Source organism: Macaca mulatta, chromosome 15 (assembly GCF_049350105.2).
Source record: "Macaca mulatta isolate MMU2019108-1 chromosome 15, T2T-MMU8v2.0, whole genome shotgun sequence".
NCBI lineage: Eukaryota > Metazoa > Chordata > Mammalia > Primates > Cercopithecidae > Macaca > Macaca mulatta.
This window is the reverse complement of record NC_133420.1, coordinates 97,444,877-97,469,106: the sequence shown is the minus strand read 5'-3', so window position 1 is coordinate 97,469,106 and position 24,230 is coordinate 97,444,877. Positions and strand designations below refer to the sequence as shown.

The 24,230-nt window shown below is 41.1% G+C and overlaps 2 protein-coding genes across 29 annotated transcripts in view; one reads left to right on the top strand and one right to left on the bottom strand.

The window, feature by feature from the left end:
* SMARCA2 (SWI/SNF related, matrix associated, actin dependent regulator of chromatin, subfamily a, member 2) overlaps positions 1-24,230 on the top strand; it is a 222,486-nt gene that overhangs the window by 27,366 nt on the left and 170,890 nt on the right. For 4 of the 28 annotated variants that reach the window (XM_028835203.2, XM_028835201.2, XM_028835202.2 and 1 more), the window contains exon 1: positions 14,012-14,069. The exons of 2 other annotated variants lie outside the window; for them this stretch is intronic. The gene's annotated coding sequence lies outside the window, so the exon portion shown is untranslated. Of the gene's footprint in view, positions 1-14,011; positions 14,070-14,604; positions 14,878-15,402; positions 16,465-16,544; positions 16,705-24,230 lie in introns of those variants that run through there. 22 more of the 28 variants (XM_077966150.1, XM_077966139.1, XM_077966147.1 and 19 more) reach the window with 9 other exon arrangements.
* On the bottom strand, positions 9,853-15,302 carry LOC144334715 (uncharacterized). Its single transcript, XM_077966154.1, has 3 exons — positions 14,952-15,302; positions 12,804-12,938; positions 9,853-11,247 (listed from the first exon to the last, which is right to left on the bottom strand). Exons 1-2 carry the CDS (start codon positions 15,300-15,302, stop codon positions 12,906-12,908), a joined length of 384 nt encoding a protein of 127 aa, XP_077822280.1. The 3' UTR covers positions 9,853-11,247; positions 12,804-12,905.

The following is a 24,230-nucleotide window of genomic DNA, read 5'->3' as shown; positions in this document are numbered from 1 at the left end:
GAACTGGGGGACAGAATTACTAGAAACAGAGAGAATAGTCATACAATAATCTATTATGAAGGCTTTAACAATGAAAATCCTTAGGGAATACTTAGAATTATAAGCAAGATACAATGGGAATTGTAAACTGTGATTATGGTACAAAAAATACGTGATGAAAAAGATTGGAAAGAACTACAACTAAATTAGCACAGTGATTAGGTTGAGCCTGTGGAATTTAGGATGATTTTTTTCTTTAATCAAATATTTGGTAATATAATTTGTCAGTACAAAAAATACATGCAAATAATAATTATTGACAACAAAAGAGATGCTTGCACAAGACACTAAATTTTAGGTAAAATGAGGAATTATGCTTTAGACGTGGTAAAATGAAGGAAAACCATTCAAACATGCATGGCTTCGGGCAGTTGGAGATATTGAACTAAAATTTGTGGGGAGTAGTGAAGATTTGACACCTTGTTTTCTGAGCATGGGAGTGACCAAGAGTTCTGAAAGGGCATTCAAAGGAAGATGGACTGAGCAAGAAGGCCTAAAATGTGGGGATTTGGCCAAGAAGGTGCAGAAGGGCAAGTGTAAGTGAAGTCCATGGAAGGAACTGATCATAATTTACCTTAGAAAAAGGAGAAGTATTAAGTTAGGACAAAAAGACCAATGCAATTTAGTAGATTAAAAAGTAATTGACTTCTAAGAGTTAAACAAAATTAGAGCAGATAATAATCATTCTTTGTAACTTCTTAGACAGATGGAACTAAAAAAAAAATAGTAGCTTGATTTACTGAGTGTTTCCCCGTGTTGGAAGCGTAATATGTGCATTAAATCTATTGTCTTACGGCCGGGCGCGGTGGCTCAAGCCTGTAATCCCAGCACTTTGGGAGGCCGAGACGGGCGGATCACAAGGTCAGGAGATCGAGACCTTCCTCGCTAACACGGTGAAACCCCGTCTCTACTAAAAAATGCAAAAAAACTAGCCGGGCGGGTTGGCGGGCGCCTGTAGTCCCAGCTACTCGGGAGGCTGAGGTAGGAGAATGGCGTAAACCTGGGAGGCGGAGCTTGCAGTGAGCTGAGATCCGGCCACTGCACCCCAGCCTGGGCGACAGAGCAAGACTCCGTCTCAAAAAAAAAAAAAAAATTCAATTGTCTTTTATAATCCTCATAACAATGCATTGTGTTAGGTGCCGTTATAATAACCCCCATCTTCAGATGAGGAAACTGAGACAGAGTTTAAGATAGCCGGAACCTTAGAAATGTTTTGGAGCACATTCTCTCATGTTATGAATGAAGATAAAAGGGTTCACAGGTGATCTGCCATGTCCAAGGTCGCTTGACTTGCCCAAGATGGAACTTCATTTGATGAAATGGAGTTCACATTCTCTTTTGTTGATGGCCAACCCATCTCCTAGTGTTGCTGAGCCCTGCCATCAATAAGCATGTTATGGATTATTTTCAAAATTGATATGGAAAGGACTTCAGCAGTATTTCCTCATACATACTTTCCACATTTTCTCAATATATACGTTGTCAAAGGTGCAAATTTTTTTTTCTTTAATGAGCTTTTTGAAAACTATTTATTTAAGAGACAAGGCCTTGCTCTGTTGCCTAAGCTGGAGTGCAGTGGTGCAGTCGTAATCTAGACTGAAGCCTAGAACTCATGAACTCAAGCAATCTTCTTGTCTCAGCCTCCCAAAGTGTTAAGATTACAAGCGTGAGCCACTGCACCAGACTTAAATGTGCAAATGTTGATGCCTACATCACTCAGTGTTCTTTGGTTTTTCCAAGTAGCTTTCCTTTTTCATTATTGGCAACATTATTTCAGATGCCACATATGGCAACTCTTTTTAAGCCTAGCAGTGCATCCATCACTAAAGTGAATTTTCTTTTTTCCTGGAGAAAGGGCATGGTGGATGTTATTCAGGAAAGAGGAACAGTTGTGATGACTCAGAACACTGATTAAAAGTTTAATTAAGTCCTAGCTAATGCAATAAGACAAGAAAAAGAAGTAAAAGGTATACAGATTGAGAAGGAAGTAATAAAATGGTCTTTGTTCACAGATGACATAATCATCTATATAGAAAATCTGAAAGAATCACAAAAATCCTCCTGGAACTAACAAGCAATTACAGCAAAGTTGCAGGATACAGGTTAATATACAAAAGTTAATTACTTTACTATATGCCAGCAATGAATAAGTAAAATTTTAAATTAAAAAGACAATACCATTTACATTAACACACCCCAAAATGAAATACTTAAGTATAAATCTAACAAAATAGGTACAAAATATATGTGAAGAAAATTATAAAATTCTGATGAAAGAAATCAAAAAGGAATTAAATAAATGGAGATATATTCTATGTTCATAAATAGGATGACTCAATATTATCAAGATGTCAGTTCTTCTCAACTTGGTCTATATATTTAATGTAATGCTAACAAAAAGCTCAGCAAGTTGTTTTGTAGGTAATGACAAACTGATTCTAAGGTTTATGTGAAGAAGCAAAAGACTCAGAACAGCCAACACAATATTGAAGGAGAAGAACACAGTTGGAAGACTGACACTACCTGACCTCAAGATTTACCATAAAGTTATGGTAATCAAGACAGTATGATATTAGTGCAACAGTAAACAAATAGATCAAAGGAACGCAATAAAGAGCCCAGAAGTGAATCCATATAAGTATAGACAACTGATCATAAAAAAAATAAATAAAAATAAAGGAATCTAGGCACAGAGCTTCACAAAAATTAACTCAAAATATACCATACACCTAAATGTAAAACACAAAACTGTAAAACTCTTGAAAGATAACATAGGATAAAATCTAGATGATGTTGGGTTTGGCTCTTTAGATATAGAGGTACAATCCATAAAAGAAATAATTGATAAGCTGAATTTATTAAAATTGAAAACTTCTGGTCTGCGAAAAGACAATGTCAAGAGAATGAGAAGACAAGCCACAGACTGGGAGAAAAATTTGCAAAAGCCCTGATAAAGGAGTGTTATCCAAAATATACAGAGAACTCTTTTTTTTTTTTTTTTTTTTTTTTCCCCGAGATGGAGTCTCGCTCTGTCGCCCAGGCTGGAGTGCAGTGGCTGGATCTCAGCTCACTGCAAGCTCCGCCTCCCGGGTTTACGCCATTCTCCTGCCTCAGGCTCCAGAGTAGCTGGGACTACAGGTGCCCGCCACCACGCCCGGCTAATTTTTTGTATTTTTAGTAGAGACGGGGTTTCACCATGTTAGCCAGGATGGTCTCGATCTCCTGACCTTGTGATTCGCCCATCTCGGCCTCCCAAAGTCCTGGGATTACAAGGTTGAGCCACCGCGCCCGGCCTACAGAGAACTCTTAAAACTCAACAAGAAGACACAAACAACCCAATTTAAAAATGGCCCAAAGAACTTAACAGACACCTCACTAAAGAAGATATACAGATGGCAAATAAACATGAAAACATATGCCACATCATATGTCACAGGGAAATGCAAATTAAAACAACAGTGAGATTCTGCTACATACCTATTAGAATGACCAGAATCCAGAACACTGACAGTAGCATGTTTACTGTCTGGTGAAGTAACCAGACAGTATGAAGCTGTCTGGTGAAGCTGTGGAGCAATGGGAACACCCATTCACTGCTGGTGGAAATGCAAAATGTTACAGCCACTTTGAAACATAGTTGGTGATTTCTAGCAAAACGAAATATATTCTTACCATACAATCCGGCAATCACACTTCCTGGTATTTACTTAAAGGAGTTGAAAACTACTGTTGACACAAAAATGTGCACACCAGAAGTTTATTGGAACCTTATTCGTAACTGTCAAAACTTGGAAGCAACCAAGATGTCCTTCAGTAAGTGAAGGACATCTTGGACATACATAAACCATTGTCTGGATATACATAAACTATGGTATATCCAGACAGTGGAATATTATTCAGCACTAAAAATAAATGAGTTAGGAAGCCATGAAAAAACATGGAGGGAACTTAAATGCATATTACTTAGTAAAAGAAGCCAATCTGAAAAAGCTGCTTTATTTTTTCTGAAATACCTACTGTATTATTCCAACTATATGACATTCTGGAAAAGGCAAAATTATGAAGAAAATAAAAGATCACTGGTTACCAATGGTTGAGGCAAAGGGGATGAATATACAGAGCACAGAGGATTTTTAGGGCAGTGAAAATACTCTGTATGATACTATACTGGTAGATAAATGTAATTATAGATTTGTCCAAACCCATAGAATGCATAGCACTAACTGTGAATATTAATTAAACTATGAACTTTGGATGATAATGATGTGTCAATGGAGGTTCATCAGTTGTAAAAAATGTACCACTTTGGTGTGGGATGTTAATAATGGGGGAAGCTAAGCATGTGTTGGGGAACAGACGGTATATAGGAAATCACTGTACCTTCCTTTCCTTTCAATTCCACTGTAAACCTAAAACTGCTCTGAAAAAGTCTTAAAAAGAGTGTCATTAATGTCATGAATTGACAATTCAACCCTACAAAAGAAGCTGTTTAGGTTATAAGTTGCCTAAGTGGTCTTACCTTTCAATGTTTATGCAATACTTTAAGTCTCAGATGGAGACAGTTTCTAGATATTTTTTCCTGGTTTTCAAAAATGCCCTGAATACTATATTGCAAATCAGCAAAGACCAGATACTGTACCTTTGACTATGACCAGAAACTAACAAATCCATCATGACACTACTAAAACATTAGGCCCTATAACCGTTAAGAGCAAATTTCACAGTCGAAACTCTCACCAAGGTGGGGAATTTTATAAATTTTGCTGTTAGCATATGTGACATAAAAACGAAAATATAATAATTAACAAAAATGTTCACTGTCATTAATTTGAATTAGGTAAGTGTGTCCACTTTACTACATTTCCAAAAGTCTGAAATTATTGCATATGCAATTTTAGATATTCATTGTTAATTTGCTTTCAATTTTTGTTAAATTGTTACATTTAATATATTTGCATAGTCGTGGGGGCATGTTCACATATGCTAATTGTGGTTTGTATATTACCAGTATCCTTGTAAAAATGACTTACAAAGAATGATTCTATTAGAAAGTCGTAACTACTATTGAATTATTCTGATGTCCATGGATTCAAAATAGAAATAATTGATAGATATTCATAATATCTGGCTATTTGTCGATTGTGGAAAAAGAAGAACCAAGACTGACTTGTATGTTTTATTGTCATCCATCATTAACTGTTACTCATTTATCAAAAAAGATAGTTCAAATACAGGAACCCATTAGAAATTTTTATTTGAATAAGAATCATGGAATATAACCCATAAACTCCTGATCATAAGACCCATGTTTTAATAACCTGCTCTAAAAGCAGAATATTTAGGTAAGGGCAAGAAGTTTCTAACCTGTGTATCCCCTGTTGGCTCAAAGAATGTTTTTTAACTCATTATGAGTTAAAAGCCGTGGTGAGTTGTGTCCAACATTTTTTTTAAAAAGAAGAAGAAATAGAATAGAAAATATTAACTTCAGAGGGCATTGTATTTAGTCAGGATAAGTATTGTTTTAGAAAACCTCATTTTAGTTACTGCGTGTTGGCTCTCAGATTCATACCTCATTTTTCCTTCGGCTCTGCTCTATAAGGCAGAGAGGGAGGGTGACCCTTGTGGGCTACACTTCCCATCTTCCTGTGTCAGCTGCAGTCAGGGCTGACTTCTAAGAGATGCTTACAAGCAAGAGACGGGACAGCTGGAACACAGGAAGAAGGCAGAAGGCGGAGTGTTCTCTTCTCTTTCTGCCTCTAGCTGCATCTCTACCAACAGTTGTACCTCCATCCCTCTAACTCCGAGAATCATCATGGTTTCAGGTTTCACTAGGCTACTCCGTTCTCTGGGCTTCATTAATTATCTCTTGGTTTCTCAAAGCCTAGAGGGGATAACTGATTTCTTACTGTTGCTACTCAATTCTTTAAAAGTTCTTAGCTCTTTCATCATCTATGTAACCAATTCCCTGAATTAAATTCCTTCTGTTTTCCTGGTCGGACCCTGACTGATACAATTCACTGTGTGAGTATGTTGAGTATGTGTATAACAGGTCATGATACATAATACATTTCTTACTGCGAGCAGTTTTGCACGTTAGCATGCAATGGATGGTGCTGAGGTATTTCTTTAGTTGGTCACTGATGGTTATCACTGAGTTGCAGAACATGATCTTGGAGCATTTTTCCTCTTCTTTTAAGGGTAACTATTGTATAGTAGATGATCTACTGACTGGGAATGTGGACACCACCATTCTAATCTTAGTGGGTGATCTTGGGTAATCCATTCAAACATGTGTTCTAGTGTATTATGTTTACTTTATGCATGGAACCAGAGGTTCTGAGATTGATATGTATTTTTTAAACCAGTGGTTATTATAAGTTTCAATGGTACCATTTTAAGTAAGACTGATACATAGTCTGTAATAGCTTAAAGACCAGTGATGATAGCATTTGAAGACTGTTTAAAAGAATAGTCATTTATTTAGAACATGAAATTATGCTTTCACTATTATTTTCCTCAGTAAGTAGTTATTTATTATGTTAGCATTAGAAATAATAGCTCAACATTCTGGTCTTAAGTTCTTGGGAACATAATTGACATTGATATGGGCCAAGAGAACTGCAGACTATTAGGTAACTGTGGTTACAGGTAATGTCAGTTGATAAATCATACCATAAAATCCACCCCTGATAAGTGGATATATTTTTAAAGTATTTTAATAAAATATAGGTAAAGGGTGAGATCAACCTCTTTAAGATTCAAATATACCCTCAAACCCTAAGTCCTAAGTATTAAACAACCACCAGACAGTTGTATATTGTGATGTTTTTAATCTGATCAGAGAATTCCTTGTTTTCCCCCATATTTAAGGAAAGTCTGCTATTGAAAGGTACCAAGTAGTCTTCTCAATAGTAAAATTCCAACAGGTATCACAATGTCTCTGGTAAGATGAGCAATTGAATATGCACAGTTCCAGATCAAATGTGAGCTTTTCCTTTAGGCCCAACACTCATTGAAGTCAGTGACTGTTCAGTTGAGTTTATCTGGAGGGGAGATAAAAGCTTCCTGCCCAGCATTAAACTTGCCCCATGCAGAATCCAGATGCTTGCAACTCTTTCCTGAAACTTTTTATATTTGTTTTATATATTCATCACTTTCTGGCTGGTAACACCATTGAAAACTAAAATAAAGTCATACCATTGTGGAATGTATTTTGTCCCTACCTGTGGAGAAACTAACTTTATTTTTCTCCAAAGCAGAATATTTATTTTGGGTTTCTAAAGAGTCATCTAATGTAATTTCAATAGTTGTATCCGCTTTGATATATTCCTGGCTTACTTTCTACTCATCTCTTGAATTTACATAGAACTTCAAGTATAGAAAACAGGATTGAAAAAAGACAATAGTGAATTGTGCTTTTGTGTACTGAACTTGAAGTAAGAATCTGGTGAGTGACACAACATAAGCCAAGCTGGAAAAGGGTCACACACCAACAAAAAGCAACAAAAAGATAAGCCCAATAACAGCTGAAGGTGGTCAAAAAGTAAAATACTGTAATAAAATCTCATATAACAGCATGGGAGAGGAATACACGGATTTAGCTGACGGGCTTAGAGGTAAGCTACAGTGTTACATTGGTACCAAAGCACATTATCAATCAGAGAAGCACAGTACAGAACAAAGGGTAGCAGGTGCAATGGCTGGCCAAACAAAAGTGAAAATAGCTGAACAATTTACAACAGAAAATTTGAGAACCTGAATTCATGTTCTGATTTCCTCATGTACAACTGCCCCCAAAGATGTGTCAAAACCTCAAAGACATATTGATGACAACACAAAAAAATCTTTCTAGTCTAGTCAACAATATATAACGCAGTACTATTGAGAAAATGCTTTAGAATAAACTTATCCTCAGAAAGCCCATCTCTAGAGACAAATGGAGTCCTTCTTTGGGCAGTTAGAGTGCATTTGGTTTATCTAAAAACACTGAGTTAGGATTTTAAAGGGTAGATATGTTTGGATATATAAAATGTGCACACTTAGTTTTATAAAAGTTATGGAGAGGATTAATTTCTTATCAGAAAATTATCCTAGGTTATTGAGGCTGCTGATACCTCTGGGTCAGTGATTCTTACCCCTTTCGGGGAAGATCCCCTTGAGAATCTGATGAAATGTAGAGACTCTGTCTGCAGAAAGCGTACATTAACATGATCCTAGAATTTTGAACACAGTTTCAGGGAATTCTTAGAAGCCTCAAAGATCATTTGTATTCCACCCCCATCAACCCTCCATTATGGATTAAGAACCCTGTACTGATGACAAATTTTGGGGCAGTTTTTACATGAGCAACACAGATTACTCTGAGTCTTGAGTTCTACCAAGCTTAGTTAAAAATTCTGATTTCATCATTTAGTCATCTCCAAGCTGTTTAATCACATCCCCCTTACAGTTAAAAAGCAAAAAAAAAAAAAAAAAAAAAAAAAGAGCATGATTTATGTATATTTATTCATAACACATGTATTCAATATTAATATATTATATACATTAAAAACATACACAAAATAGAAATTATAAAAGAATAAGATGAATATAATAGAAAATTTTCAATTATCTTGCTAATCATGCTATCATACAATCAATAGTATCTCATGGAAAAGTACATGCTTAGATCAGAATTCATCATTCATGAAAGTTAATATAAATCCAAATTTCAAATAGTCCTGGAAAATTGTGAATGTTTTTGACCTATTCCTTGTTAGATCTAATTAGGCTGTCATTGTTTTACTCCTCAACTTGACTGGAAAAGAGTTCTTAGAGGTTAAATTGGCAAATTTGATCCTGATTTTCACCTGTGCTTATATTACTGGTATTATCTCAATCTTCTATTTCTTCACAGGAATTGTTTTTTAAGCCACTTGCTCTCCAAATAAGAGAGTTGATTGGTTAAACCTAGATGATATAATCTTATGAATTTATTTAACGTGGAACCTGCAAACTTGAGGCAGTATCAATGCTTAAAAAGATGTCAATGACAATGAAAGAACCAGAAGGTGCCAGTATCACCCCTCTGCCTGTGGCGCTTTTTGTTTTTCAGTACTCTTCAGCTTCACTACATGACACATGACCAGTTTACTTAGGGACCATGTAAAGACTCTAGGGTCAAGGGTCAATGAGTATAATAAATACACATAAAGCTCTTTTTTTTGTCCTGGCATCATTACTTTTTTTAATTATCAAAGAAAAAAGAAACAATTTCTTCTGCTCTTCCTATATCACAATGAATTGTCTTGGTCACTCCACTTTGGAGATCGCTGCCTTAGGCAAATTACTTCCTGATTCTCAGTTTCCTCCCCTATAAAATGGAGATGAAGTCATAGATCTCATAGGGTTAAATGGATTAAACAACATATGTACAAGTCTCTGCACAACTTCAGGCATGTAATTTAAAACAGAAATGAAAAGGAGCTGCAATTATAATTATTATTACTGTATTAAACAATTGCCATGTATGCATTCATGTTACTCCTATCCTAATTTAAAAACAAACAAACAAAACCACTTGTCAGTGCTCTTTCTATAACTACAAGAGCTGTAACTTCTCCTCATCTTCCCACATCTGCCCTCCCCAAAACAAAATAAAACAAAAACCAAAAACATTTTCCAAGCCTTTTCAAGCCTTGGCAGAGAATGTAAAGATTCGGAACACTTATTGATGTTGTTCATTAACATGATAATTACTAATAGTGAAGACCTGCTAAATTTTCTATGTCAGGTAATTTTATTATCTATCTCTCATCCTTTCCTTCAACAAAGTTTTTTTTTTTTTTTTTTTTTTTTAAATACAATGTGCTAGGTATCAGGCTAATTGCTGAAGTTTCAAAGATGAATCGAAACACCCTTCAGGCACTAACCATCTAGAGGACAACACCAAACGAATAATTGCATCCAAGTGCTATAATGGAGGTGCACACTGGTTGCTATGGGAGCAGAGCAGGACAAGCAGCTTCCTCTGCCTGGGGAGAACAGGGAAGACCACTAGAAGGATTCTGGGTCACAGTTGAGTCTTGAGGATGTGGGTTGAGGACCTGCACTTTAGTCAGAGGGGAAAATGTCCAATGTGGTCACTTAGGAACCAAACGGTAGACAGGTTTTCCCTGAGCCCAAGCATTTTGGCAGCGGGGTCTACAACGCTGGTAGAGACCTGTCCATGCACAGCCTAGGATAACATGCGAAGGAGTTTGAAACTTATCGTAAAATGGATTGGGAACAGACAAAGGATTTTAAGCTAAAGAACGATATAATCATAAAGAGAATTGGGGGTGGTATCTTAGGGGAATGATTGTGAAAAACATAATTTATTGAACATGCCCATTAGAAAAAAAGAGATAGCGGGGTGTGGTGGCTCACACCTGTAATCCTAGCACTTTGGGAGGCAGAGGCAGATAGATCACTTGAGGTCAGGAGTTCCAGATCAGCCTGGCGAACATGGTGAAACCCTGTCTCTACAAAAATTACAAAAATTAGCTGGGTGTGGTGGTGGGCACCTGTATTCCTAGCTAATTGGGAAGCTGAGGTTCGAGATTCCCTTGAACCTGAGAGGCGGAGGTTGCAGTGAGCCAAGATCCTGCCACTGCACTCCAGCCTGGGCAACAGAGCAAGACTCTGACTCAAAAAGAAAAAAAAGAAAAATGGAGAGAGAGGAGTGTTGATTTCTGTAATAAATTTACTTGCTAATTCTAAACTATTCTTTAAATTAAATGTCAGCTGATTCAATTTGTCAAAGCTTGGTTTCCATAACTGAAGATGAAATACTCACTGCCTAAATGGTCTTACCTGCTTATGTTTGAAGCTAGGCAACATTTCAGGCAGCATTAGCAGTTTGTCTGTTGGGACTAGAAGCTTCCTAACATTGTGCATGGAATTATTCTTTATGAGGGTGTTGTATCCAGATATCAAGTTTGAAATCCAATATCTCCTCTATACAGAATGCCAACCAAAGCAGACTTACATAACAAGTGAACGTGGCCATATAGACATGAAAAAGTGACTTCTATCTTTTGATACCAAACTAGAAAGAGAAAAGCAAGTTCAGAGAACACATTATGACTCATCAAAGTCCAAAAAGAAAAGCTTCGTGTGAATGTAGCACTCTGTGCAGCCTCCTGGAGTCCTTTTACCCTCCAACCACATTTGCTTTTGTATGATTTTCTGCAAAACAAAACAAAAAACCCCATCATTTTCCTCCTTAACTTCAATTGTTAAATTTCGTTTTACCTCAGAGGTGAAACTCATGCTATATGTTCTACAATCTTCTTTTTGTACCAAGTGAATGATGCTGCCTTTTCATTTCTCCTGAGTTTAGGCCTTATTTTATAAAATTCCTAACTGCTGGGGTACAAACTACAAACAAGATGGATTTTTAGAGGAAAGACTTGAAGGGTGATGGGGGAAGGTGGTGCTTTCTTAGACCAACGTGAAGGGAGAGGGAGATGCAGTATCTATATTTAATCTCTGTTCCCAATGATATATTTTATTTTCAATTCCCATAGCTGTGCATATACAATACATGGACACCAACGCCTCCAAGGACAACATCAAAATTTTGTATGAGCTGAAGAATATACACATATAACAAAGGGAATATTTTCTTCTTTACTTTCCCTCTGACAAAATGCCAGAAGGAATGGACAGTTTCTTTTTCCAGGGACTTACTAACTGATTGGGTTTTGTTTTTGTTTTTTGAGGATTTGCATGGCAAGTGGAGGTAGAATCTTAAGGGGATAAAGGGCATTTATTCACAAGGGAATGAAAGTGAAGTTATCAATTTCTGAAAATTGGCATGTGAGGTTGGCATGCCAGGGAAACAAATTAAGACCCTAAAAAATTAAAACCTAATACTCTCAATGTAATAAGCATTGCTATTAGGTTAAATCTCTTTATTAGAGACAGCTAGGTCATCCGGCTATATTATTAGTTGCGACTTATTAGGCAGTTAGAAGTTAGTATTTATGTTACACTTTTACTACACTACTAATCTTGCTTAAAATTTCTCACTATATATTTCTCAGTTAATAGTTACACCGGCATATCCTCAGGCAGAAAAGCAAGTTCTTACAATGGATCCTTCAGGGCGCACTATATTCTACTTCTCTTAGCGGTATTATTATCTTTTGTTGTCTTGAGGTTCACTTCAAGATAGACAGAAAATGATGAAGCTAAAGTTAACAAGCAAGTAATAAGACCTTAGAAAGCTATGGGGTGGGTGATCACCAACACTCCTAGCCATCATGAAAATGGTGCCCTGGTGGGCTCTCCTTCAGCCAGCAGTGGACTAGTGATATAAACAATTCTTGCTTCTTAATTACTACATGGCAGCATTTGGCGTTCTTTCCATTACTTCTTGTCTTCAACTTATCCAGCTTGAAGTTTTAAGCATCCTAGAACTGCATTTCAGACCCAGTTGCTCAAATGGAGTCAATTTTGCAACAGTAAAATGGTCTTAAAATAGGATTTTACTCTAGGGGGAAAAATCCTCAACCAGATAGTCACAGTGCACTTTGAATGACTAATTTAAGCCATTACATTACGAAATAAGGGATAAATCATACTTTTCATAACACTACTGCATAGGAACAGTTTTAATTTTAAGAGTCAAGCACCTACATTAATCTGAGTCTAAAGTAATAGGGCCCTGATTTAAAATCTCCTAACATTCTTTCACACTTCATAAAACTAAAAATAAAATTGTCTCACCAAACACTGACCTACTGGTCCGGCCAAAGTACTGTATTTCAAGGAAAATTGGAGCAAAGAGGTCTCAAAACCGCGACTTGCCAGCAGATTACAATTTGTAGCCTTAATTGGTCTTAAATGCGGGGTGAGAGGGAAGAGACTACGGTCTGCAGAGAATAAGAGATTTATTCCTCTTTTTAAATCAAAACCAGATTCCATGCTTCAGCCACCCCCTAACCCGCCAGCCCCGCCCCCAGGGATTGTTTTTCCGTAATTTTGTAAATATTTTAGCGAAGATGGCAGGTGAGGGAAGGTTATAGTGCTGTGTCTAGTCCACGAGGTAAAGAGAGAGGTTAGGGTGGGTTTACTTATTTATAAGGCGTTCAGCCTCTCAGCTGTTTCTCCCTCGTTGGCATTTGGAAGCTTGCAGTCCTTCAGGGAAGAGACAGATTTGGCAGGAATGTTCTTTGTGCCCGCCTTCTTCTTTTTTTTTTTTTTTTTTTTACGGGGAATAGGGGGCAGATTTATAATGACAGCCTTGGGGAAGGGGGAGAAAAAGTTTCAGCCGGCACGACAATGCCCGTTTTTTTCCACAGTCAACACTGTGCCACAAACAGCTTTGGTGCCACTCGGAGCCCTCCCCCCCATCCCCTCCCTTTCTCTCTGCAGGCTCGCACTGGCAGGCGGAGGCACAGTTAAATTCCAGCACCTTCTCCACATACCCCCAAACTACTACGCGCTATTACTACGGCTGCCCTCCCTTTTTGCTTCGCCTCCTCCCCTTCCCCAGTCTCCCTGGAGGAGCCCCGCAGCGCCCGCAGAAGAGGACTCCCAGGGAAGGGATAGCGGGCGCCCAACTCCAGCAGGGCTGGGGGCTTTCTGCATCCTGCGCAGTTTCTCTGCTCCAGGCACAAACACCGCCCGAGAGCCGGCGCCTTGCAGGCACACACGGATCCACGCATACAGTAGAGCTGTCTCGATCCACATTCTTGCACACCGCCCCCTCCTCCCCCCGCGCTCCCGGAGTCGCTGAGCTGGGCGAGTGACAGGCGCGTCCCGCCAACCCGCGCCCGGGCGGGCAGGGAGGAGCGGCGCGCGGGGCCAACTGCGGCACGTCTTCCGGCGCCCGTGGAGGAGGCGAGGGTGGGACGCTGGGCGGAGCCCGAGTTTAGGAAGAGGAGGGGACGGCTGTCATCAATGAAGTCATATTCATAATCTAGTCTTCTCTCCCTCTGTTTCTGTACTCTGGGTGACTCAGAGAGGGAAGAGATTCAGCCAGCACACTCCTCGCGAGCAAGGTAAATATAACTTACAACTCTTTTCTCCTCTTTCCCCTCCCTTCGGCCGCCCCGCTGCAGCCGCCGCGCAAACCCCTCCAGCACCGCGCCGCCTTCGCCCGGGATTATTCATTATTATCCTAATTATTATTTATTGTGCATGCAAGGAGACCAAAACAAACAGGCGGGCCAACCGCCACAACAAAAAAAGCCCGCCTCCTCCCCGCGGGCCTCAGGTGGAATGCTGTAACGACAGCTCCCAGGCGGCCGTGGAAGAAACGAGAAAGTTTCAACCGAACCTTGCTGTTCTAATAATAACAGTAATAATTACTACTTCAAGGGGGCAAAGGAGGAAAAAAATCCCAACAAACCACAGCCTTGATCCTGAGTAGGCAGTCAGATGCGCTGCCAACTCAAGGTTGCAACACACACATTCGGCCAGGTTGCAATACCCCCCATCCCCTTAAAAGCGAGGCGGGGGGAGGGGGGTGGCAGCTGGAGGGGGAAGGCCTGGGGTACAGGGGAGGAGGATGGAAACGCTTCTGTTCATCCCGAGGTACCCTCCCCGGAAGAGTTGGAAGGGGAACGGGAAAGGAGGGCGAGGAGCCCAGGCTGGCGGCGGGGCGCCAGCGAACACTGCTGCCACCAGCTTCCCAGGGACTTGTTTAAAGGGCTCCGGCTGCGGAGACGTGAGCGGATCGCAGCGGGAGAAGCCCGAGCTGACGCGCAGAGGAGGCGGCGGCCACTGCCGCGGGGCCGGTGCGTGCCTGATCGGAGGTGTCACCTCCACTTTCCGCGTTTCCTCCGGCGTGGATGGGGACGCTGACTGGTAGGCAGGCCTTTAGGCAAAGGGGCTGACAGGGGGCTGCGCCCCGGGCGCTGCGGACGTCCCTGCCCCTGTACCTGGCGGCAGCGCAGGCTCGGGTGTTGAAGTTCGGGATGTCCGGCCCGGGCCGCACTGCTGGAGGGGAGGGAGGAGGCCCCCAAGGAGGTCGGGCACGGAGGTGCTCGCCAGGCTCCGTTACCCTGCCCTTCCTCTCCCTGGGTCTGTGTTCTTTTGCTTCGCGTCTTCCCCTTGCTAGCGCCGCGGGAGCTGCGGGCGTGGGGCGCCTGCGATCGTCCGGGTGCTAGGGGCGCGCCGGGACCCGGGAGAGCCACGGCGGCTGCGGGCAGGGGAGGCCATGATCCCGATAATCTTCTCTGCCTGACTGTCACAAACAGGACCCGCGCACCATCGGGCAGCGGCGGTGTCATTCGTCCGGGAAGGGGAAGGGCTGCAGTGGGGAGGGAATAGGGGGGTGGCGAGGGCGGGAGGCGGGGAGACCGAGTAGGAGCCTCCTCTTAACGATGACACGCACTCCTTCCTTCTCGCTCCCTGCTCAGGAGTTTGCTTTATTCCCATCCCAATCTGGTTTACCCCTTCCTTTGCTCTCCCCCTCCACCCGGCCGTCCTCCCTCCTCCCGTTTGCGTTGCAAAACACGGCCATGCCATCTGCAAAGGTGTCGCGATGCACTTCCCTAAATAACCGGTCCGGCGCGCCAGCCCCTCGGCGCCCTCCGGTCGCAGGGCTCACACGGAGCACAGTGCTCTCAGTGCCCCGCACCAGGCCTCGCAGCCTGGGCGCAGTTACACCGCGCAGGGCGGGGCGCGGCAGTGCGGGCTCCAGGGGACACCCGCGCCTTGGCCGGGGCACTTGGGCCGGTTTCCGGTACACGCGGGGAAATCGCCTCCTGCCAGTGTCTGATCGCTCGCCTCCGCCTCCGCCGCCTGGATTGCATTATTATTTTTATCCGGGTTGCCGTTTGCTGCGGATGGTGGTGAGCGCGGGGCTGGCTGGGCTGCTTGGGGGGTGGGGTGGAGGGAAGTTGGACGTGGATCAGGCAGGAAAAAAAAAGTTTGGCAGGGCGGCTAAGTAGGGTGGAGGGGTGGGAGGGGGCGGCGAGCTCCCGCGGCTCGAGCCTCCGCGCCCTCCCGGCCGGCGCGAGTGTGTCTGCTCGTGAGTGTGAGTGCGAGTGTGAGAGTGTGTTGTGCGCGCAGGAGCCAGTGCGTCGGGAGCAGCGGCTCGGGCAGCTGCTCCTGCCCGCACCCTCCCCTGGAGCCCGGGAAGGACAAGGCGAGGTTTGGTGGCGAGGGCTGGTGGGGGTGGCGTGTGCATGTGGTTGTGAATGTGTGTGTGTGCGCGCGCGAGCGGCAGAGAATCAGGAAGTCACAGCAACGAAGCGCACACAGCACACAGACATGTTTGATTGCCGTGACATGACGCGCGCGAGGGAGGAAGCGGCGGCGGCGGGGGCCGGGCCGCGGGCTGTGGCGCGGGCCTAGAGCTGCGGCTCGGAGACCGGTTCCTGTCCGCCGGCCGCGCCGCCACCCCAAGCTCCGCGAACCCAGCGCCCCTTTTTGTTCCGCGTTCTCCAGGTAAGGAGCCTGCGCAGCCCTGCCGCCGGCTGTGTGCGGAGCTTTCCAGTTTTTTCCCTGCCAGCCCCCTCCGGTCTCCCGGCTCGCCTTTCCTGCAAAGTCAGGCAGGCGGGGGAAATGGGCTCCTTGTCCTCGGATCGATTGCGTGGAAAACTTTCCAGCGGGAGGCACCATGAGGGGGAAGAAGGCCTTGCTGGCTGCTGTTGCTTGTCAGTTCTTTCTCCTCCGGGTCCGGAGAGTGTGAGTCGCTGCGCCCCGGGGCTGTTGCACATTCAAACTTCGGGCCTAAACGTACCTCCAACTCTCGCAGGATTTACTCCAGCAATAAAATAAATATTCAAAGTCGTCCACTAGCTCTTGCCAGGCGTTTGGATTTTTTAAGGGAATGAGGAAAGCTTGGGAGCCGAGGGAGTGGGGGTGTTGTGCAGAATCCATTCCTTATTCAATGTCTGCACCGGGTGTTATGTAATTTTAGTAGCACATGGGTGTAAAGCCTAGACTGGGCTTCTCCCCTTCTTTGTTTATATAACTTTTGGGTGAGTTTTGCAAGGTTGTCTCTTTTTTTTTTTTCCTCCTCCCTAACCTGATGGAGGTTGGTGCTTTGGTAAAAGCAAAGCGACCTGGGCTAGTAATTTTTTGGAGAGGTGTCATCATTGTCTCCTTTCTGGTCGTCATGTAGGCATGTATGACTTTATATGTGTACTCTTAGAGCACAAGGAAGACATTAAGGATACACAGTTTGTTTACTGCATCGAGTGGTTATTTTTAACATTTCTGCCTTACCAATAGCGAGTTAAATTTCAAACTTCCATTTCAAAAGACTTAAAATTTACACCTGGTTCTGTGCCTTGCTTGTCTGAAGAGAGAATGCTTGCATAAATAATGAGATTGTTGCTTGAGTGTTGAGTAGCAGAAAATTTCTATCTAACCACCAAAGACTCAGAAACCATTGAGAACCCTAATAATAATTTAAAAAGCCATACCCAATGTTATGTATGTGTATACTTACATATTAACCTTCAAATATTTTCAGTAATATTCTCCATCTGCTATCTGGGGGGCCACTACCAGAAGCTTATTGGCCAGCATTGGCATTTTAGGCTTCCAGGCTACCTCTAGCACATTGGTGAAGTGTTAAGAGGCGTGGCAGATCTGAATCCTAGTTGCTGCATTGTTATGCAAAATGAGACACACTTTTTCTTTTAGGAATCTAATTGCTCTTTTATTCTCCTGGCCTTGCTTTCTTTTTTTCCTCAAATGTTTCTTTACAATGCAAATGTTTGCTATTGTAAAGAGGGGATTTAGAGACACCTGTTAGGTCCAAAAGATACTTATTGCGGTAGACTGAGGGGAAAAAATAAAATAAAAACAACCCAGTAGATCAGAGGTCCATCTACCTTGGGGGCATCAGAGAGATGCCATTTTTGTAAAGAACATTTAAAATGAATGAGGAATGTGGGGTATCAGAACCCTTGAAGAGGGTGTGGGGAGGGACGGCTTCCTTCAATGCAGCCTTTCTCTTATGACTTATATCAGTTACAGCCCAGCATCAGGACTAGCTGCACTGTGGTGTTTCACAGAAAATATTCACCACAAGAGCATGTTCAAAGCAGCCTTAGATCTTTTCTTTTGTTCGTTTGTAAAGTGGTTTTTGAGCATTTCTCGTCAAGTTTCTTGAAAAGTGCTTTGACCAACACCTGAGGCTTAGAATTGATTAAAAAAAAAAAAAAAAAAAAAAAGAAGAAGTGCCTCGGCTTGTATTATATTGTTAATGCTTGAATTCTGTTTAAAGTATTCCTGACATGGTATAACTAGAAAGTAACACTTTTGCAGATAAGTATTTAAAATTTTTTTCTTTGATTAAGTTTAAGATAAATCATTCTACAGGCCAGTATAAAAGCATATCACATCCTTTTCTAAAAGTCAATTGTGATGCTTCTTCTATTACTGTAATATTTTGACATTTATTATTATGCATTACAGCAAGAGCATAAAAAAAGAAGACTTTTATAAATTATAAAAGTGGTGCTGTCCTCCAGTGTTTTCTTGTTTTTTTTTTTTTCTCCTTTAGAAGTCTTCCTTTGTAAACAAGGCCTTTGTCAAACTCTCTTAGGTCAGCAGCTTTTTGATACCCCAGAGAAATAATAAATCACTATTTATGACATCTTGACATGCTGCCATGAGGGCAACCGAATTGTCACAAATGTAATACTAAGGACTATTTCCCAGCATTTGCAAGTGGAAGGAGTGTTGGTAGGACCTGATTTAACCACTTTAAGATTTGATTCTTATTGTTTCTGGTCAAGACGATTTTAAGGGACAATAGGGACAAATTCTTTGGTTAACATGAGTGACCTTAGAAAACTATATGAGTTACATTTCTCTTCTGCTGTATTTCTTGTGAGCAGATGAGAACATTTCCGTAGTATGAAAACAACATTTGGGGGCTATTTCTGATTTCTCCTTTTTAATGTAAAAGAGTTATCTTCTAAATTGTTTTTTTCCCCTTAAATGTTGTGTTTTGGAGATGTTTTTGGCCAATAGAGGATGTGAATTTTCTGTCACTTTTGGAAGAGTTCTTATTAGGGGACTCTGACCTTTAGCCGGTTAATAAAGTCATGGGTCATTCCCTAAGTAGTTGTGAGTAGAAAATACACATGGTGGTAATTTATTTGATAGCATATTTAGGAAGGCCTGGAGTGATTATTTTTTCTATATAGAATCTTACGACTTTATACTTACAAGGGAGTATAGGAGTCTAAAACTATGTTCTGCCAGAGTCATTATGAAAGAGAGCATATTTATTTACATAAGATATTTATAATTAAGTTAAATGGGATCTTGCAACCTGGATTTGTACAACTGCAGCTTTCTTACTGTTTATTATGACTTTATTATTACCCATGTTAATATAGCACTTTTTCTTGAAAGTGTAGGATATGTGAGAGAGAGAGCTTTTAAGTAGTGAAAGTTGTAAAGATATCGTTAAAGATGCTTGAATAATTATACCTCAGAAAAACATAGACTAGAGTCAGTGAAATTCAGGAACAAAATAGCTGGTCTTTTGAATGTTTGATACAACCACCTCATTAATTTACACATTTGGAATGATGCTTTAGATATGGAATACAAGATTTTGGCCTGAAACTCTGACATAATGTCCTTTTGGATTTCTGGGTTTGTAATACATTATTATATAATTGAAGCCTAGTATGAATTAGGATATTTTGTTAGATAGCTAAGACTTCCAGAATATTTGAACAATTATAATCTGGCTATATACCTGTAAGATTTAAAACATTTTTAAAAATCACAATATTCTATAGTATTTTTAGGTGGATTAGTATCAATTTAAGTATCAATCTTTTTTTTTTTTTTTTTGAGACGGAGTCTGGCTCTGTCACCCAGGCTGGAGTGCAGTGGCCGGATCTCAGCTCACTGCAAGCTCCGCCTCCCGGGTTCACGCCATTCTCCTGCCTCAGCCTCCCACGTAGCTGGGACTACAGGCGCCAACCACCTGGCCCGGCTAGTTTTTTGTATTTTTAGTAGAGACGGGGTTTCACCGTGTTAGCCAGGATAGTCTTGATCCCCTGACCTCGTGATCCGCCCGTCTCGGCCTCCCAAAGTGCTGGGATTACAGGCTTGAGCCACTGCGCCTGGCCTTAAGTATCAATCTTTTGCCAATATATCATCTACATCTATGCAAGCACTAATATTTTAGAAACTTTTTAGAAACCGGCCTAATTTAAATATGGGCTGGCTGTTTTGTAAGTTGATGAATGGGGCCCACAGAAGTTGAAATAATATTTAAAGTTTGAAAACCATTAAATATAATTGAAACTCCCTCCTTTAAAAAAAAAAAAAAAAAAAAAAAAACGACTAAATTCAGAATTTGGAATTCAAAATTCTTTAAAAATGGTAAAAATCTCTAACCAAAAAGAAACATCATATATTGGCTTACAGGTTCTCCAAGGGAAATTCTATATCAGTTTACACTTAAAATGCGTTTTTCTGGTTCAGGATGATTCTATATTTCTTTACCTACTTGATGTGGTATATTTCAGTTTTTACCATCCCACTGGGAGATGCGTTATCACACATGGAAACTGGATGTCCTGAAGGAAAGCCTCCTCCCATCTTCCCCCTCTGCTTTGTTGAACTGGGCGTGTAATAAATGGCTTCGCAAATATTCACAATTATTTTGTGGCTTGCTGTTGTCCTATACTAAAAGACCATTAAGCAAAGTCCAAAATTCTGTAAAAAACAGATGATCTGTAATTGATAATTTATGTGTTTTGAAGAATGTACCTGAACATTTAATATTGTATTTATAATAGCATATTGAGTACAAATAACAAATGGTAAAGTGCATGGGCCATGTGATACACAGAGAGGGAGATCAGGATGAGCTTTCTTGAGTTGATGGGGTAGATAAGGTCTTTGAGATGGGATAAGGTTGCTGTAGGGGGAGGGCAGAGGTGGGGGTGGTGGCATCTGAGCATCCCAGATCAGAAGAAAGCCCCGAGATCACAAGAGACCCGGCCTGAAGGAACGTGGAATGACCAATGTACCTGTTTTGACCTGGTTGCCTGGAGCAAGAAGTTCTAGTTGGGGAGAATTTTCAGAAGATAAAGTCGGAGATTGTGGAAAGACTTGACTTGCAGGCTAAAGCATGAATCTTTTACCCAATCTGTATTGGAGGCTTGTCTCAGAAGTTTTGAGCAAGGGAATACATGAACAAAGCAATATTTTAGATTAATCTGGCAAATTGTGGATTCAAGTCCGGAGTGGGAATTAAGCTGTTAGAAGGATCCTGGCAATAATGCGAGCATATGATAGCTCACAAGGTATCTTTATATCTCATATTTTATTTGATTCGTATCAAAATTGAAGTTGTAGTCAGCTACTATTATCTCTATTTTATAGGTAAGGAGGTTGAAACTCAAGTTAAATGAACTCATTTGTTGATTTTTTAAAAGGCATATTAACATCATTAATGGCTGTTACCTATTTTAACTGCAATGAACTTGGAGTTCATTGTTGAATTGTTGCTACTATGAAAGTCAGGGCCAGTTGACATTTAATGAGTGCCTATCATATAACTTTATTTCATTCAGCATATGATGGTTGAGTTTTACTCTTCAGTAAAAATGTGCCATTTCAACCAGACGTTTTTAAAGTATGTATTTCAGACTCTTCTTTTTATATGTTTAAAGTATAAATAAACTTATCTTGGCAGACAGAAAAGGAAGTGGCTATTGTTGATTCTTATCAACATCCAGAATGAGGTTGCTTTGCAAAAGGGCCTAACCTAGGAGAGAGAGGTATATGTGTAAATGTACATGACCTACTACCTTTCAGAGTGTCATGATTTGAAACTAACTTTTTTTTTTTAGTTTGTTAGGTTTTGTTTTGACCAGTTTGCCCAGCAGTTTGGGTTCCACTGAATTTTAAAAGTGATAGTCATCTGTGATTACCTTTATAACAACTAATGGACATGAGTCTTAGAGTAGAGGATGCTTTGCTAAAGGGTTTCTTAACACTTTGGGTTTTCTCGTAAATTCCCTTTTTAAAACAATTCTTCCTTTGTGGGACCATTGTCAGTCCTCATGGAAAGACCATGAAATTGCATCACAGGTAGACTCTTTTGAGATGGCAACTCATGGTATCTATAGGGGTGGTAATGTTAAGAGGCAGGATCCTATTAAGGCAGTGTCTGAGGTTCATGGGGGACTAATTAGCTGCTGCCCGAGTTTGTTGTTATCTTCTTTTGTGCACAGAGCTGCCTCACAGCCTTTGCCAGGTCTGACTCTGGGCAAGGACGGTTCCCAAGGCAGTTTATTTAAAGTGAGGGCAGCAGCTCACACACATCCTAATTTGTTTCCCTGATTGAAAGATGAAGGAGAGTTCACAGAAGCCCAAGGAACAGAGGAAAGTTTTAATCCAACAACTTTTAAAAAACACATTTGACTTTGAAACGAATGGGAAAGTGTCGTGAATAACCACAAGAATGCTGAAGAAATGTTTTCAATGATTTTCTAGGGTCTTGATGGAGCAACTTATAATGTTAACTTTAAAACTAAGTGTGATTTTTATCTGTGGTATAAATCACATTATGCATTGTTTAAAGTTGCACAGCTCAGACCAAGAAGCAGTGTGGGCCTTGGTAATGTTTCACCGCTTATCCCGACAACCTTGGCCTCTAAAAAAGAAACTTCGGGTAGATTTATTTCCTTTATCTGCATTGCTGTTCTCCTTACCCCCGCACTGCTTCCCCATTAAGCATAACAGTGCTTGAGGCCCAGTTCTAAAGATGTTGCTACTTCTTGTGGGTGAATTATCAATTCCTTTATAGAGAAAGCCACATAGAAAACAAGAGGCAGCCCTTCAGGTCAGGGGAGATGTTCTGAATCAGCAAACAGACATAAAAAGAACTCTTATCTTAACTATCTCCTGAACCTTGCAGTTCTCCTGTAACAGCCAGAACGCTAATAAGACTGGGATCTTCTTAGAGATGTGGACTGGGCCTAACTTTTATTTCTGATATTCCACCTTTAACCTGGAGCTCAAAGTTTTTCTGTAAAGTGAGCAGCGAAAAAAGACAGGCTGGAGATCCAAGATTTCCTTGTGCTTTCTTATGAAGTTTGGTGAAGAGCAATTTAAGACATATTGTCAAGGTTGCTGTGCTTCCCTAAACTCTGTGACTAGAAACCAGAAGTTTCTAGGGAACTTTTTTTTTTTTTTTTTTAACGTAAAGGCCTTGCTGAAATGCTACCTTCTCCATTATACTTTACCTAATTCCTTTCTCTCCTCTACCCTCTGAGCTAAAAGTAGTGTCTCCCACTCTATGGCTGTGTTGGATAGATTAGCTGTACCCCTCCGTGTCCTATAGGATCTTTCAATATTTTTCTCTTGTTGCTACTTATACACAAGTCTCATTTCCCTGTCCGACTTCCAGAGTTGTGGGGTAAGCCTTCTCTTCATTTTTGTACCCGCTGCATGCCTTGTACCTGGTAGATACTCGGTATAGTAGGGAATAAGTAACTAAAACATCATCGACCTTTTCAGTTTATGACATTGTCTTCATTTCACATTTCAGGGCTTCTCTTTACTTCTCTAGCCTGTGATAAGTTAATATATGATCACAGCCAAAGCCTAGTCCTTGCAAGATATCCCTCCCATTGTTTCTGACATTTTTTTCTTTGTCTTCGACTTTCTAACCCTGCACATCGCTCTGGCCTGGTGAAAACTCTGGTGGAAACATTTCTTGCTTCATCCGTGTAGTAGCTCAGTGTTGGACTGGGAGTCAAGAGATAAAAGGTTCTGCCTGGGGTTTCTCTCCTGTTGCAGATGTTACTTTGGGGAAGCTATGTTTTCCCTTTCTGCCTTACTGCTGTCATCTTTTCAATGGGGGTGTGGAGAAATGTCTCTTCAAGTCACCAGAATTATTAGGAAACACACATAGGTGTGTTCAAATATTACTCTACATGTGGGGGTCTTTGGTGTTTCTGTTGATTACAATTAGACTGTAAGACACAAGTTTTGGAGTGGTGACCCTTAAAATTCCGTGAAGTCGAACTTTTAATACGCGGATGGCTGTGCTGAGCCTTTCAGCTAAGGGCAGAGGATGGAGATTTGGCCGAGGGAGGATGACTGTGGTGTTTGGAGCTCTGGAAAGTTCCTCTGGGGCCTCTTCTTTTTAAAAACACACAGTCTCTAGTTGTGAATGTGGGAAAGTGGGAAGTAAGGATGAAATCAAGACAGAG

Coding starts and splice junctions, on each gene's coding strand:
- LOC144334715 (XM_077966154.1), bottom strand. CDS start 15,302: ATGACACCGCCGCTGCCCGATGGTGCGCGGGTCCTGTTTGTGACAGTC. Junction 12,939..14,951: donor CGAGCCTGCGCTGCCGCCAG/GTACAGGGGCAG, acceptor TATTCTCTGCAG/ACCGTAGTCTCTTCCCTCTC.